The sequence below is a fragment of the Grammomys surdaster genome, unplaced genomic scaffold (assembly GCF_004785775.1).
Source record: "Grammomys surdaster isolate TR1022 unplaced genomic scaffold, NIH_TR_1.0 126051, whole genome shotgun sequence".
In the NCBI taxonomy this organism is placed as follows: Eukaryota; Metazoa; Chordata; class Mammalia; order Rodentia; family Muridae; genus Grammomys; species Grammomys surdaster.
Window position 1 is genome coordinate 5,727,080 of NW_021620862.1, and position 15,654 is coordinate 5,742,733.

Below are 15,654 nucleotides of genomic sequence, written 5' to 3' on the forward strand. Positions count from 1 at the left end.
TCTCTCTCTCTCTCTCTCTCTCTCTCTCTCTCTCTCTCTCTCTCTCTGTCACTTGTTTGCAAGTAGAACAGCCATTTCACTTAGGGATTTACTTTTCCTCCATCAGTTACATTTCTGTGTACTCTCTACCACACAAGAAGGGTAGATATGACAAGGTAGATATCCTTTATTCAGAGTTACATTATTAATTCAGACATACATAAATTATTTGCTGGATCCTAGGAGCTATATAGGGCCCTGGAGGCATGGTGGTAGAATTGAAAAATAAAGCCATACCCCGCCCCACCGCATTCACTGTTAGACTCAAAGTGCTTGACATTCTTCTTCTACATCGGAGCCAGAGGTGATGTGCAAACCCTCACTCTGTAGTTCCCCAGACACTGCTAGTGCTCCTTAGATGCTTCTTGAACAAGGTCTGTGCATACAAGATACCTACCAATGATGGACTGACTTCATATTGCTTCCTTATAACAGTATCTTCTAATTTCGAGAAAAATTACCATGGGTTTTGTTAATATCTGCTCTTTTTACTACATTCTGAATTCTTAGAAGACTGACCAACACTTGTTTTCCTACTGCATTTCTAGCATCTATATCAGATATACAGATAGTATATATACATATTTATGTCAGATATACAGATAGCATCATACATATGTGTGTATATATATGTGTACTGTATCCATCTATATAGATATATAATAAATATGTATTTGCTGTGTGTCTACAAGTTAAAAAATAAAAATTTATACCCACCTTTGATACTTTTGTATGAAATATAAAGGGTATTTTGTTTTCTAAGTGAAATTTTATTATGTATAATGTACTTTTTAAACTCCTGGTATTGGGCATCCAAACCCTGTATAGTGCCTCCATGTTTACTAACCTAGGGCCAGCCCTGGTGACTGCTCAGTTAATGTACCAACAGTGATGAAGAAACTCATCTGTGCTGGTAAATGCTATTGTGGAACCTGGAATGAGGAAAAAAATTACTGGATGTGGGTTGCCGTTTCCAAAACATCTTGATTATCGTGGTGACCTTCTAGTAGAATTTATATGTTCTTCTCAAATACTGTATCTTAATTATCTTTTTCCTCAGAATAAAGAGTTTTATGTCTGTGTTTTGATAAGACATTGAAAATATTAAAAGACTGGCCATTTACTGATTTAGATGTAAATTCTGTATAAAGATATATCGTGGGAGGATTTTCCCTGACCAATTAATTTAAATATTAGTGCAGCAGGAGGCCTGCCATTGGACAGGGAAAAGGGAGGTAAAGCTAAGAGGGACAGAGGAGACAAGGAGACAAGATGGAGGGCGAACTGAATGATTCAAATTCAGTGTGACCTTCAATAGCCATGGGTTGATATCATATAGGGCTAGAATAATTGGAGTAACTTGTCTAATCTAGGTGGGCAGCTTGTACCATCATCAATTGGCACTGAATTTATTGTGTGGGCATCTTGTGTGTTGAGAATTTATTGATACGCAGATCTGGCTGGTTAATTATAAGCTTCTAGAGTTTTGATTTTACTGGGTTACTGGGAATTGTGACAGCTAACCGCAAGGTGGACTGTCATTGCATGGGGCTGGTGTGGCAGTGACCCACCAAGGGAACTTGGCAAGTAGGGTGGACACATCTTGGGAGCTCCAGGCCAGAGAGTTTGCTTAGATGAGAACACCCTGCTGGAGCCATGTGGCCCGCTTGTGCCTGGCATAGCTTGGGGACTTGCCATTTTTTTAATATTTCCTGCAACAATGTATCACTTCTTTTAAAGGATAATTAAATTACATATGTAGAGATGGGTCAAATTAGTAGGTAAAAAAGCCTTTTTACAATATTAAATAAAGACAAAACCATTCCAATGACATCTCTCCAGAATCAGGAAATTTTTATTTTACTTAAAATAAGTAAGTATTTATTACTTACTTAGTAATATGTTAGTATTTGTGGAGTTGGTAGATACACTTCCAGTGACGCACTGGACTCCCCAAGTACTTTATTTCTTCTAACTTTAAATGTTTAGCATATTGTTAGCATTTCACAATAGCATACTTAAAGAGACCTTCTCCAAAAGGAGTATGCTGACAGGTATCTCCTATGAAAACCCAATAGCCTGAATTACTGGCATCCTAGAGTGGACTAGTGGTTCTAAACCTGTGGGTTGTGACCCTTTTAGGTGGCATCTTAGTTAGGGTGTCATTGTTATGAACAGAAATCATGACCATGACAGCTTTTTAAAGGACAGTATTTAATTGGGGCTTGCTTACAGGTTCAGAAGTTCAGTCCATTATCATCATGGTGGGTAGCATGGGAATGTCTAGGCAGACATGGTGCAGGAGGATCTAAGAATTCTACCTCTTGTTCCAAAGGCAGGTAGGAGCAGACTGGCTCTCACGTGGTTGTAAAGAGGGTCTCATTATCCATCCCAACAGTGACACACTTACTCCAACAAGGCCACACCTCCTAATAGTACCATTCCCTGGGTCAAATGTATTCAAACCACCACATTCCACTCCCTATTCCCCATAGGCTTGTTCAAAAACATGAGTCTGTGGGGGTCATACCTAGCCATAGCATAATAAAAAATACATTTAGTCCAACTTCCAACGCCCCTATAGTTTATAGCAGTCACAATAGTGTTACAAGTCCAAAGGTCAAAGTCTTTTCTAAGATTCATCCTATCACTTAACTGTAATCCCCAAAGCAAAACAGGAAACGATCTGGTCAAACTCCTAACTCTGCATCTCCATGTCTGATGTCCAATTTCTTTCAGCATTGATGACTGCAACAAACTTCTTTCTCTTGGGCTGGTTCCACTCTTAGCAGCTTTGCTCAGCAGGTATCCCATGGTTCTGCATCTCTTACATTTTGGGGTCTCCAAGTCAGCTTCAACTTCACAGCTTCTTGTTCCAATGTCTGGGATCCACACACGATCTTCTGGGTTCCTCTAACTGGCTGGCATCACTTCTTCTGCTCTGCCCTCTGTAGCACTCTCAACTCTGGTTGACTCCACTCCATTGATGCTGCTGTTCTTGGTGGTCATCCAATGGTAATGGCATCTCCAGTATCCTGTGGTCTTCTGCTGCAACTTGGCTTCACCAGTAGCTTCTCATAGGCTACCTTTATGATGCCAAACCTCAGCTCCTTTGCATGACCCCTTCAGTCCTGGGCTGTCAGCTGCAAATGAGGCTGCACCTTCACCAAAGGCCTTCCATGACCTCTCACAGTGCCAAGCCTCAGCTGCTCTCCATGACCCCTTCATGCCTTCAAACCCATTATCACCTGGGCGATATTTACACATTACCAAGTCCAGCTGCAGTACGAGATATATCCTTGTCTATCTCTGGAACACAGCTTCTTTGTGCTCTCAGGAAACACTTCCCAGAAGATTTCACCTCATTGATGCTGGTCTCTTCTTAATCACCACTAATTTCTTAGCTCCAGCTAACCAGCATCAGTTGTCTCAGTAGTCCCTCCTATTCTTGGCTGTAAAGCCAGAGCCACATGGCCAAAGCTGCAAAGTTCTGCTCCTTGCTGGGACTGGAACATGGACCCCATTATTCTGTTACTAGCTTTCTGTTTTCCAACTTCCTCACTGTCTAAACTTGACAGTTCTAGAACTTGCTCTGTAGATTGACTTTGAACTCAGAGATATGCATTGCTCTGTCTCCTGAATACTGGGATGAAAGGTGTCTGCCAAGCCTGTACTTAAGCTTTTTTTCACCTAGAATTTGTTCTGTCACAGGCTGTCCTTGAACTCAGAGATCTGCTTGACTTTGTCTCCTGGGATTAAAGGTGTGTGCCACCCATCATGCCTGGGCCTAAGTTTAGCTGGGTAGACTCTTGCCCCATACTCCCTTAATCTGTTTTTCTCCTTGAACATAACATTCAGCTCAGTTTCGCTTCCTGATGTCCCTTTATTACTTGATATACATTTTATATTTTCTATATGTTGATATACAAATGTATATTTTATAATACACATTTTATATTTTTCCTTTCTCAGCTTGCTCCTTTTAATTAAAATGCCCTTCATAAGAACTTTAATAGCCAAACAACAGAATTTATCAGACTGTTTTGAGACTTCCTTTGTCAAAGCAATTGCTTTGATAATCTAACCTAAATCTCTTTACCCTAGCCTCGGGGGAACTCTTTGAACAATGGCAAAAGGCCACCATCTTCTTCACCAAAATATCACAAAAACAGTCTGTAGGCCACATACTAACATTCTTCTCCATTGTAAACTCTGGGGCCAGCAGGCCTACACAGTTCAAATCAACCTCAGCACCACCATCTTCCAGATTCCTACGAGGTTGGCCCATTAAGCCCCACTTAAAGCATTCCATGGCTTTCCAAATCCAAAGTCCCCAGATCCACATTCTTCCAAACAAAAGCATGGTCAGGCCTATCACAGCAGTACCCCAGTTCCCAGTACCAACTTATGTTTAGTTAGGGTTTCCCTGCTGTGAAGAGACACCATGACCAAGGCAACTCTTATTAAGGACATGTAATTGGTGCTTGCTTACAGGTTCAGTGGTTCAGTCCATTATCATTATGGCAGTCTAGGCAGGCATAGTGCTGAAGGAGCTAAGAGCTCTACTACTTCTTGGGAAGGCAGCTAAGAGGAGACTGGCTTTCATGTGGTTAGGAGGAGGGTCTCATTGCTCACCCCAACAGTAACACACTTCCTCCAACAAGGCCGTACCTCCTAATAGTGTCGTTCTCTGGGCCAAGCAGAGTTAAACCACCACAGGGCATGCGATGACCCTTTCACAGGGCTCACCTAACACCATCAGAAGATACAGATGTGTACGTAACAGTAGCAAAATTACAGTTATGAAGTAACAACAAAAATAATTTTATGGTTGGGGTCACTATAACATGAGGAACTGTTGGCTCTCATAAGGGTCACAGCATTAGGAAGGTGAGAACCGCTGCTCTAAGAAGTTATATTTAGGATTTTATGTGTGAATATAAGTATTCATTTCTCTTCAGCTAATACATAGGAGTCAGATTATTAGGCAATATGCTCAGTATATCCAGTTTCAAGTATAATTCTCTAATCAACATGAGGATAATTGATACCTTTTGCTTTTATGAGAAAGGTTAACCATTATTATCTCAGGCTTTTGAATTATCAACCACCACACCTGGCTTGATAATTGATAACCTAATAATATTGAGTCTACCAATCCATGAACATGGTATAAGTTTTTGCTTATTTAGATTATTTACTTTTTTCATATATGCACACATTTTCACACATTTTTCTTTTTTCACACATTTCTCATTATCCATTTATTTTATCAATCATGGTTTGTTTTGTATTTGTTATGTATCAGTAGCTTTCTCAGTACATAAAGTAAATTTTTATTATGCATTTGAATATGACTTCTTTTCCCTTTGTTGAATTCTGCACTTTAGAGAGACCAATCCTCTTTGTAGTGAATATTCTTGTCCTCTTCAGAGCATTGTAATGTTTCTCTGTCTCATTTAGCTGTTTCATTCCCCTCTACAACAGAGGAACACTCTTAGCTATGAACACTTGTTTCTGTTTCTTTTTAATTCAATAGTGATGCTTTGTTCCTTAAACTGTTGCATTAGTTCTGTAGTCTCCATTCCATTTTATTCTTTAAAACAACATTTATAGATACCTGTTTTTAACTCCAAGTCCTTACAGAGAATTTCATTGCTTTCGTTGTATTACAGCTTTGCCTTAGGTTGGATTTTTGGTGTGTGTCAGGGTGGTGAGTGTATATGTGTATTTATGTTTGTATTTATGTATGCAGAGTATCAGGCAGGACTGAAACTTAACATATAGCCCAGATTCAATTCGAACTAAAGCTCCTCCTGGCTCAGATTCCCAAGTGCGGGGATTACAGCTACATACCATACCTAGCCTTGGCTGGTTCTTCATCTGTTTAGTGTTTTTCCTTTACTCCTACCCCTAAGTCTGTTCATACAGTTTTCCATCTTTTTCATCTTATGAGAGTTACTAACTCTGCTTAGACCATCCATCCACCAGCTGTACAGATGTCTAGTCCCTCCTTTCCCTCTGCATTTGGAACCCAGGTTTACTCCTCACTACACCATAGTTTTAAGAACTGAGAGTCTCAGTTTATACATAAAATTTTCTATCTCAGGAAAGTCTAATGCATTTTAAGTTTTAAATTACTCTCTTACTACAATTAATGATTAATGTATTTTCTTTTCAGTGTCTCACCAACTTAAACTGTAATTTAATAATTGGGATTATTTATTTGGTCAGCAGTTAGGTAGTTCTGTGGAGCAGTTTTGGTGAGGTGAAGGCCTTAGTGCAGTGGTTTTTAATCTATGGGTCGCGAGTCCTTTGGCAAACCCCTGTTTCTAAAAGTATTTATTTTATGATTCATAACAGTAGCCAAATTATAGTCATGAAGTAGCAACAAAAATAATTTTATGGTTGTAGTCACCACAACATGAGGAACTGTATAAAAGGGTCACAGCATTATGGAGGTATAGAACCATTCGAATAGACCATTTTAAAAATACTGTATATAATTTACACAAGTTGAATGTATGTCTTGAATTTAATAAATTATGTGTTCATTTTATATGTTAGTTTGAAATAGTTGTTTAATAATAATTTTGCTTTTAGGAAAAAAAAATTTATTTGGTAGTAATTCTCCAGTTGCTTAATCTTTATCAATTTACTCAGAGTATGCTAAATCTGTCTTATATAATTTTCCCAAATGAAGTGAAATTTCCAATATTTTAATCCAAAAGATGGGGGAAATAAAAATTAACTGCTATTTCTGGATAAATACTGCTATTACTTGCTCGGCATATCAGTATTCTGCTTTTCGTTTGCTTAGACTGTATGTCTGAATTAAAGTGGGGTTTTGTTTGTTTTTTTGTTTTTTTTAAAGAAGTAAATCATTTGGAAAAACAACTTGAAGAAGCTAATTCTGTGAGACGAGAACTAGATGACGCTTTTAGGCAAATCAAAGCTTTTGAAAAGCAAATCAAAACTTTGCAGCAGGAGAGAGAAGAACTAAATAAGGTAAGCATATATGACTGGATCCTTAAAGCTGTTTGTACATGCTTCATCTTTTATAGTTAGAATATTAGAAGTAGTCCTAATAAATGACAATATATATTTTTCTATAAAAATTTGAACTGAAAATTTCATGCTAACCTAAAATGATAGTTTAATTTTTTTCCCTTTTCTTCTCCCTCTTGCTCTGGCCCCTCTCATTCCAACCCCTTCCTTCTCCCTGCTCGCTCTGGGCTCCACTCACCCTCGTCCTTGCTTGCTCAGGGCCCGCTCACTGTAGCTATCTTCAGACACCCATATGAGGGCATCAGATCTCATTATGGATGATTGTGAGCCACCATGTAGTTGCTGGGATTTGAACTCATGACCTCCTGAATAGTAATAGCTAAGTTAACCGCTTAGCCATCTCACCAGCCCTAGTTTAACATTTTTTAAAGATTGATTTTATGTTTAACTGTGTGTATATGTATGTATACGTAGGAGTATGTGCACCTAAATACATGTGCCTGTTGAGGCCAAAGGCATTGGGTACCCTGCCACTTGAGTTACAAGCAATTGTAAGTTGCCTAACATGGGTGCTTGGGACCTGAGCATGGATCCTCTGCTCTGCAAGAGTAGTATGTGCTCTTAACCACTGAGCCATCTCTCAACTCCCTACATGTTTTAATAATCATTTTGGTGTATAACATTCTTCACTAGCTAGCAGTAAGAGAACTCAAATTCTTGAGGCTTTAAAGTGCAAAATCTTTTGTTCATTTGGAAAGTTAAAATCTAGACTTGGGAATATAACTGAAAAAGATACAAAAAAATAAAAAATAGTAGACTCTAATGTCTATAACAATTTTAAATACAGATTTTAGGTCTTAAGTGATATTTTATTGTAATTTAATTTATATTTTCTAATTTCTAATGTGATCATGTATCTTTGACACATATCTGTTCATTGTGTATTTTCATTATAACTTACTCATATAAACACTAATAGGTTATAATTTAAAATCATTTCCATGGTTTACTTCTTTAAATATCATCCTTTTCAAAGTAGCATGGGAAAAAAATCTAAAGTAATTTTCATAAGAACTTTATGTAACATTTAAATGGTACTAGATATAGCAACAAAATGTATTCATAACTAAGATTTTGTAACAACACGATTGAGAAGATAATATTTAAGCAGTAGGAAAAAAACTTGAATCACATATTGGGAAGTACTGTAGATTTCATTAGCAACAACAAAAGTTGGGAATAATGGTGGCCTATGCAGTTGAGAGACCAGGAGTTCAGATTACAGTATACATTATATTTAATGGTTTGATATACAAAATACTGATTACTATAGAATGAAGTTTTCTAGGGTTATGTATTATTATCAGTAAGGAAATGCAGTTAGAAATAAGATAACCTTATGCTGATAAAGGACCTGTTATAGAGTAAATTGAATTAGATGAGTACATGGTTGTTTTCCACATATTGTTGAGTTTTGGTTTATATAGATACATCTGAAGCAGGCTCACATAGTAGCATTTGGCATTTATGGCAGCAGTTCTCTTTCCTATAGTAATAAGTAGTAATATTAGTGATTTATGAATTTTATTTATTGGTATTATTATGTAATCAAATTTAGTTAACATAATAAACATAAATATCTGGTATCTTGAATTCTCGGAGCAATTTTTGGCAAGTTTTAGTACATTTTCATGCTAAAAATTCTCTAAGTCTTTTGAAAAGACATGATTGTTGAGAAGCAGCAGCTTATAATAAATAAACAATGATGCCGTTTGGAGAACAGTTTACAGTGAAGAGAAAACATTCATTTTCTTTGTGTCCTAACCAATGCTTGTTTTGCTTTATGTCTTTTTTATAACAACCATTCTGACAGAGGTAAAATGATACCTAATTCTGGTTTGATTTTTCATGTCTTTGGTGATTGGTTCATCTTGAATAACTTTATGTAGCTGTTGACCTTTTTTCTGTTTCTTCCTTGGAATACTGTCCATTTAGGCCCTCTGCTTATTTTTAACTAGTTTAGCAAATATCTTGTTTTTATGGTAATGTTAATACGTTTTTCAGTATTGTAGTTTTTATACTCTTTCATATGGTACAGGAGTTTCTGTGTTCAGTGATGTTTCATATGCTGCATCTGTTTCTCTTAGTCCTGTGTATATTGAGACTTGGGTCTAACATGAGGTTTTCTTCTAGTTTGTTGGCTTTGTCTAATTTCTTCAATGGTCAAGTGTCTCTACCACATGTCCATTCATCATTTTATGATATTTCTTTTACAAAGTGTCTTATATTTTTACATGTTTTTCTGTTTGACTGACTTTTGATATTTATAAGAAATCTTGAAATTTTCCAATGTCTTTCATTAAATGCACAGGTTAAGACATCTGTCAGTGGCTTTTCTCTGTACACTCTTTGACTAACCAAAGCTTGTGGGTGTAATGTACATTTGTCAATATATTTAAATTAGTATATTTGCTGGCTCATACACTATTAGGAAATCAGAGGTTTAAAAAAAAACTCCTAAATTTTATCCTTACTTTTTAATGTCTGCTCTTTGATCTCTCTAAACACTAGAAACTCACTTTGGCTTCCATTTTGCTATTGGGATCGTACTCAGTGCTCCTTTTGGTCCCTGGTCCTTGTGATCACTGTGGAAAGGATTCCAGTGAGACAGAGACACACAAAGCATAAGGTGGAAAATAGGTGGAGTTTACTGTAGCACAAAGTAGAATACCTTCAAGGGGCGAGGTCAGCAGCGGCTGCAGAGACCTTTATAGAGCACTGCAAGTCTCAAGGGATGAGAGCTCACAGTGATCAAAGAGGCCACTGTGTCTTTCTAATACTTAGATAGGCTTTATACCATTTCAAAGTCTTTTGAACAGCTTTTTCTAAGGGGTGTTTCATTGTCTAGGTGATTGACAGGCCATTTGGATCAGCTCTTATGGAAAAGGATGGTAATATATCTTTGTTATTTTGTTGTTGTTGTTGTTTTTGAAGGCCTTTACCCAGACAATAGTCTTGTAAATTCTAAATGTGTATCCACCCAACCAGGGCTAGAGATATGACTTAGAGCTCAATTTTTGACCAGTGATCAAAAATACTGCCGCTGGCTATGCAGTAGGAGTTTGTTCCTTTTGAACTCCAAACCTGCTAATAACCTTACTAGCTGCCTAACAGTGTGTGATAAGAATTCAATTTTCCTTTTTCCAATATGGCTAACCAGTTACTTGTGTACAGAATAGTTGTTCTATTCCCAGTTGTGCAATGGCACCTCTGTCATATAGGAAATTCTCTTTACATTAGTTTGTAGTCCTTGAAAACTGATAGAATTTTGATTGAAATTGTATTTCATCACTGATCAATTACAAAAGAATTAATTGTATTACATTATATCAAAGTGCATATATGTCTATTATTTTGATTATACATATAAACAAGAGCATGGCAGATTGTTACTTTTATTTGTATTTAATAGATAAATAGCCATAAGGTTCTTATCATAGTTAGAGTTCTCAATGGTGTGAAGAGACACAGTGACCAAGGTAATTTTATAAAGGACAACATTTAATTGGGGCTGGCTTACAGGTTCAGAGATTCAGTCCATCATCATCATGGTGGGAAGCATGGCAGCATCCAGGCAGGCATGGTGCTGGAGAAGGAGCTGAGAGTTCTATATCTTGATTCAAAAGCAGCCAGGAGGGGACTGTCTGCCACACTGGGTGGAGCTTGAGCATAGGACCTCAAAGCTCACCCCACAGTGCCACACTTCCTCCAACAAGGCAACACCAATTCCAACAAGGCCATACCTCCTAATAGCGCTCCTCCAGGTAGGCAAAGCGTTCAAACACGAGTCGTGGGGGGTCCAAACCTATTCAAGCCACTACAGTTCCTCTATATCAGTTTTTATCTCCTATGCAATGCCCTGAGAAATAACTGGATACTGCCCTTTAAGTGAGGGGTCTATATAAAAGAAGAGGAACCTCCAAAATATTTATTCAGGGATTAACATAGGAGAAAGGAGTAGTACTGCTTCCCTACTCCTTTTTGTCTGAGTTTACTGCAGAGTCTGAAGAGAAATAAATGTCTTGGACCTCTTCCCTGTGCCTTTGGAATAAAAATTAACTATTCTAGACCTTAGTTAATCCTCAAATGACCAGCTTCACAAAATATGTTCCCATAGTCCAGGGCATGTGCAACCTTGAAATGCCTTCAGAACGTAAATGGAATTTTCTCACTATTGAAATTTGTTATGAATTACATTCTATGGCTCACATTTATGAAAGGCCCCAGTTTTAGTGACATTTGTTCAGATGATCTCATTGTGTAAAACATGAAGATGTTTCTGACCAGTGACACGGTCTTTTAAAACATAAATGTGATATTTATCTCTTATATTTAAAATTATTTAAATTTGATAAAGCACTCAGTTGGTAGAGTGCTTACCTGGCATGTATGGAACGTTGTGTTCAGTCCCCAGCACTGCTTTAACAAACATGCTGATGACTGGAATCTCAGCATAAGCAGGCTGTAGGCAAGAAGATAAGAGATTCAAGCTTGTCATCCAGGGATACCTGTCTCCAAAACAAGAAAGGAAGGAAGGAAGGAAGGAAGGAAGGAAGGCAAAGGAAAAGAAAGAAATGTAATGCAATGCACTCTTTAATGAAAGGTTTTGCCTTTCCTTAAATTTGTTATTCAATTATTTCATATTTTAAATCTTGTTAAATTTTATGACTTTTGTTTTTGACTTTTATTAGCAGTCTGGTTCAACACTGCCGGATTCTATTTAACAGGATATGTTTTAGTTCTTTTCAAAATTTCAAAATTCTACAAATAATAACAACTTTGTTTCTAACTTAGGTTCTTGTGGTTTCCATCTTCTGTAAGCTTACTGTGTTAGCTGGGACGTCAGTATAATGCTGAATTGAAATAGTAAGAACATGCATTTTTGTTGATCATTTTTTTAAGGATTTATTTATTGTGTACATAGCATTCTGCCTGCATGTATGCCTAGAGGCCAGAAGAGGGCACCAGATCTCTTTATAGACGGTTGTGAGCCACCATCTGGGTACTGGGAATTGAACTCAGGACCTCTAGAAGAGCAGCCAGTGCTCTTAACCTCTGAGCCATCTTCCCAGCCCATGTGCTGAGGATTTTAAAGAAAATGCCTCTAACATTTACCACTAATGCTTGTTGTGTATGTTTTTTTAGTAAAATATTTTCCAGTAGATTAAGGGAATTACTTTTTATTTTTATTTTGCTATTCAATTTTTACTATTAAGAATGAGTTTTTGACTTTATGCACTGTTCATTCCTATACATCATTTATATGATTGTTTCTACTTTTAAAATATATGCCAAATTGAATTAATAGAGTTTTTTTTTATATACGAAACACACTTCTGAGTCCAAATTACCCATGTATTATTTCCTGATGATAATATGATAGCATAGATCACAATTATATCAGAGATTGTTTAGTAGCACCATTTTAAGTACCATCCACATGTGTGTGTGTGTGTGTGTGTGTGTGTGTGTGTGTATATATATATATATAATTGTTGTATGTATAATATATGTATGTGTGTGTGTATATATATATATATATATATATACACACACACACACACACACACACACACGGATGGTGCTTAAAACAATGCTATTAAACAATCTTTGACATAAATGTGATCTATGCTATCATATGGCATATATATGTTTATATATATGTATGTATATACATATATATATATAAAGTTTCATCTTCCCAACAACCCATGAGTTCTGTATTGTTTTATTATTCTTGTTTGACTCATAATGAGACTGAATACTGAGCTGTTAGCTTGCCCAGGGTCATTAGAGATAGAAGGAGGCAGAGCTAACATTTTTATATTGAGTCCAACTCAAAAGCTCATGTCTAGGAATTTTAAGCATCCCTGGAAATGATTTCCTCATAAAAAGGTTTTTTTAATCTATGAGTTAAATTTGCTTACACTCTTTTCTTTTACTTTTCCTGGCTTTTTAAATATGTGGTCATGCTGGTCTCGGAATGAGTGAAGCAGTGTACTTTCTTTTTATGAGAAAGGTTCTCTGTTTCTTATGTGAACTTTGTGAACTCTAGCCTCTTTTCCTTTCTATTTCAGACTACATGTTTCCCATATGGCTTTACTAGAGCACCAGATTTTAGTATAAATGAAAGTGTTGTTGTTTTTTAAAGTTTTTAGTTTTGACTATTTTTTGTATTTATGATTTTCCTCCTTAACAAGTGATTTTTTTATAAGTGCATCTTGAAGCTTTCACTGTCCGTAATTATATCATTTCCCATTGATTTTTTATTTCATAGCTGTGCCTTGAAGCATGTCACCTGTGTATCTGTTTGAAATTTACTGAGCTTGGCTTCATGGCTTAGGCTTTAGTGTTATTTTTAAAAATATTTAGTGTATATTATTGAAAAGAGTATATATTTCTAAAACAGGGTGCAAATTTATCACACACACACACAACTTATTAGAATTTTTCAAGCCCTTTTTCAGGGGAGGGATGTAAGACAAGGCCCCATTGTGTAGCCCAGGATTACCTTCTACTCAGGGCCTTAACCAGGGTAACCTCAAACTGCCTCTAACCCTCCCAGGTATGGGGTCTATTTCAGGTTGTTTTTTATAGGCATTGTTCTGCTTTCTTGATAATTAATGATTAAGAAATTGAAATTCTAGCCGGGCGGTGGTGGCGCACGCCTTTAATCCCAGCACTTGGGAGGCAGAGGCAGGCGGATTTCTGAGTTCAGGGCCAGCCTGATCTACAGAGTGAGTTCCAGGACAGCCCAGACTATAAAGAGAAACCCTGTCTTGAAAAACCAAAAAAAAAAGAAAAAAAAGAAAAAGAAAGAAAGAAATTGAAATTCTTGTACTGATTGATTTGATTTTCTAATGTTCTCTAGTTTGGGCAGTTTCTTTTTAATGTCCTTTAAGACTTCCCTGCCCTAAGTTTAGAGTTTACTAAATGTTAGACTTGTTTGGCCTCCTGCTGAGTGATGCGGTTGCTTGGTAATGTCCTCTATCCCTAACAGTGGTCTTTCTGCTCAGGTCTACATTTTGCTTATCTGGTATAACACATCACCTTTATCTGCTGAGTTTGGCCCTTTATATCCATGTGCAATACAAATGTCACATTTTTTTGCTTTTTAGTTGTCATACTGTCCTTTTTTGTGTCTTTTTTAAAAAACAAAATTTAATTGTGCTAAAATTGTACATAGCCTAAAATACACATTTCCTATTCTAACCATTTTGAGGCATAATTCCTCAGGGTTAAGTATCTGTGTGTTTCCATGAAACCAAGTCTCCATAATTCTTTTTGTTTTGCTTGGTTATTTTTTATTTTATGCTCCACTAGCTCTGGTCTTTGGTATTTGAATTCTACTATCCATATTAACAAAATCTAAATATATTAAATAGTCACTGAAATTTCTCAGGGCCTCTTGAGAAATTTCTCAAGAGCTACTTCTTTCCAATCTTATGTGCAGTCTACACAGAATTTAGTATGTATATTTATTAGTAACTGTAAATCAGACATTTAATATGATATATGACATTTTTTCACATCCATGTGTCTGAGATTCTTAGTCCTCGGTTTGCTGTGTGTTTCAGTTTCAGTTTCAAACCTTCATCTGAGATAAAGCTGTAGAGTTCCCTCTAGCTCTGTCAGTTTTCGCTATACTATGGAAGTAATTTTTCTGAGTATACAGTATTAATTTCTTGTCTCTTAGAAAGTTTTCTTATTCTTTCTGATACTACTTGTGTCTTCTGAATTTGACTCTCTATTTTTTGTTTTTCTGAGAGCAGAATATAACTGATTTTTTTCCACCCACCCCAATTTTTTAAGAAAAGGTTTATTACATTTTTGTGTGTATATATGCATGCACATGTGAATATTCATGTGCACATATGTGCATGTGTTGTGGTGTGGGTGTAGAGGTCAGATTAACAATTTGTAGAAGTTAGTTCTCTCCACCTTGTGGGACGCAGGGATCAAACTCAGTGCCTTTACCCACCGAGCTATCGCACTGCCTCAACCCAATTTTTTTCTTTGATTGATTTTTCATTTCACATGGATGGGTGTTTTGCCAGCATCATTTGCATGCATGGTGCCCAGTAAGCTAGAAGAGGACATCATTCCTCTTGGAATTAGAGTTACAGGTGGTCATGAGCTATAACTGTGAGCCATCTCTCTAGCCCCAAATTTCTTTGGAGATTTTAATTTTTATAGTGCTACCTAGTTTCATTTTTACACAGTTATTGGTTTAGGTTTCCTTTTCTTGATTTATAAATATAAAGATTCCTATAATATATGTATATATGTACGTATTTTTCATGTCTAAATGTCTTTCAGATTCTTTAAAACACCTGTGTAATAGTTTTTATTAGCCTTTTCTCATTTCCAAATGTTTATAATGACGCCCGTTTATTTCTTCACCTGTCTCATACATACCACTCTAACGAGGCCCAAGTACTGTTGGTGCTTGTTTTTGTTTCCTGTTGTTGCCATTGGTTCCTTATAGTGGTTTTGATCTTTGGTTCTTTGGAAATCTGTGGATGTGTTTATTTGCTGTTAATGTGT

The 15,654-nt window shown here is 36.6% G+C and overlaps 1 protein-coding gene across 2 annotated transcripts in view; it reads left to right on the forward strand.

Annotated features, from left to right (window-relative positions):
- Cdc42bpa (CDC42 binding protein kinase alpha) overlaps positions 1-15,654 on the forward strand; it is a 214,350-nt gene that overhangs the window by 113,590 nt on the left and 85,106 nt on the right. For both annotated transcript variants that reach the window (XM_028755205.1, XM_028755206.1), the window contains exon 12: positions 6,914-7,047. In XM_028755205.1, coding sequence (XP_028611038.1) covers positions 6,914-7,047 — 134 coding nt within the window. The remainder of the gene's footprint in view (positions 1-6,913; positions 7,048-15,654) is intronic.